The sequence below is a fragment of the Pavona decussata genome, unplaced genomic scaffold (assembly GCF_977016875.1).
Source record: "Pavona decussata unplaced genomic scaffold, jaPavDecu1.1 SCAFFOLD_19, whole genome shotgun sequence".
Lineage (NCBI taxonomy): Eukaryota > Metazoa > Cnidaria > Anthozoa > Scleractinia > Agariciidae > Pavona > Pavona decussata.
In genome coordinates, this window is record NW_028145442.1 from 1,905,963 (window position 1) to 1,907,868 (window position 1,906).

Consider the following 1,906-nt stretch of genomic DNA (forward strand, 5'->3'; position numbering starts at 1 on the left):
TGGCTTTTGTCAAATAACTGTCACTTCGAGCGCCTTAAAAACTGTTTTCAGGTTTTTTGGCGCCTGAAAATTTGTTATATGCAAAACAGGTGTAACAGACGGTGACAAAAAGCTGTCAATCAAAATAATAACGAGGGCGGATATTTTTTAGTAAAAATAAATACGGCGCATTCACTGTTTTACGTGCGAGCAGCGCAAAGTTATTAGACTTCGCAGAAACAGTTGCTTTTAAGCGACCATTTTGATCAAGCTTTAGCGAAGAGGATAACGAAGCGGATCTTAAAAGGTCAGAACAGTCTGGCAAAACAGTCACAAAAAATCTGCCGAGAGTTTTGAGTCTCAAAATGAACAACTCATCGTATCACAACACAACAAACCATCAATCAAGGACATCAAGCCAAGGATTTACCCTCTTCGATCCCACATTCAAGTATACCATCGCCGCTTTTTTCATCTTAATTGCAGTAGTGACAGCCGTTGGAAACTTCTTGGTCTGTTTTGCTATACTGGCAAACAGAAAGCTTCGGAGCAATCCAACAAACCTCTTCCTGTTATCCCTGGCTATCTCGGATCTTCTCACAGCAACTTTAGCGATGCCGTTCGAGATAGAGTTTCTTTTTCTTCAAGGCTTTTGGAAACATGGAAAGATAATGTGCATAACATATATCACCGCCTACCTCATCATTGTGCCCACCGACTTTTTGACCATTTTGGCCATCAGTGTGGATCGATACAAGAACCTCAAAGATCCTCTGAGACGATTTCGCGGTAAAGAATTCATGACGCAAAAAAGGGCTTTGATTGTCATCAGCATTATCTGGATCTACAGCATCATATGGGGTCTTCTTCCCATCATGGGTTGGCGGATGAAAGGTCTAGAGCCGATATACCAAGGCTTTTGCATGGTTCCCTTTACCCTGGTGTATAATGTAACGACCAGTTTTATAAACATTACTTTACTTCTTCTCACCTGTGTGTTTTTCATCTTGGCCTTTGTCATTGCCCGCACACACCATAGAGACGGAAATAGACTCAATACTCATGCCTGTCAACACCCTTCTAAAGAAGAAAGAAAGGTCTACATAAAGAACCTAAGAGCGGCTAAGACAACTTCCATGTTTTTGGCAGCATTTTTCTTCTCTTGGCCGCCCTACGTGTGTTTTAGCATTGTCTCCAATCTCTATGGCGGTGAACACTGGAGGCCATACCCGTGGAACGTTTACGTGGTATTCCTGATGTTTGGTTACCTTAACTCGGCGCTCAATCCATTTCTTTTCGCATTCCGTAACAAAAGCTTCAAAGCCACATACGTGAAGTTGTTCCGTTCTCTCAAACCTGCTGCGGATATAAGATCAACAATACGCCACCGCTCCATAATTTCACGAAGGCTTACCTCTGAGATTCCGGAAATGGAAAGTAAAGAGGTGCGTCTTCTGTCGATACGGCACACAAGACCGGCTCCAGAACTTCCAAAATAACATGACCATCCTGCTCACATGAAACGGAGAAACATTGAGAGCTGAAATTTGCCCACCCAAGATACGATTTTTTTTTCTCTTCTACTTCTCCTAACAGACACTAGCTCATCACAGCTGTAAGGATGAGTCGTGAATGAATTGACTTCGCATGCTAAACGTCATTTTGAGAAGTGAGGTGGGCTGCACGAAAAGTTCTTATAGAAAACATTTTCATTGATTATTGCTACCATTTCATTTGATTCTTATTCTACTGAGTTGGATGAGACCATTAATTGTGCTTGGAACTACCCATCCATCAGGCCAACGTTTGACCAGGCGTTTGACAATAAACCCTCAACCTTAGAAGCTACTTTCAAGTTCTATTCCGCTCGATGTGCTTTTTTTTGAAACTATCGATTACTCTTTGTGTGTGTGTTCAAAAATGGTTT

The 1,906-nt window shown here is 41.9% G+C and overlaps 1 protein-coding gene across 1 annotated transcript; it reads left to right on the plus strand.

The window, feature by feature from the left end:
• Positions 1 to 245: 245 nt before the first annotated feature.
• LOC146486999 (histamine H2 receptor-like) lies at positions 246 to 1,906 on the plus strand. Its single transcript, XM_085090041.1, has one exon. The coding sequence runs from the start codon at positions 345 to 347 to the stop codon at positions 1,476 to 1,478; it is 1,134 nt and encodes a 377-aa protein (XP_084946167.1). The 5' UTR covers positions 246 to 344; the 3' UTR covers positions 1,479 to 1,906.

What these genes read in the sequence shown, in the direction of transcription:
- LOC146486999 (XM_085090041.1), top strand. Translation starts at nt 345, where the DNA reads ATGAACAACTCATCGTATCACAACACAACAAACCATCAATCAAGGACA.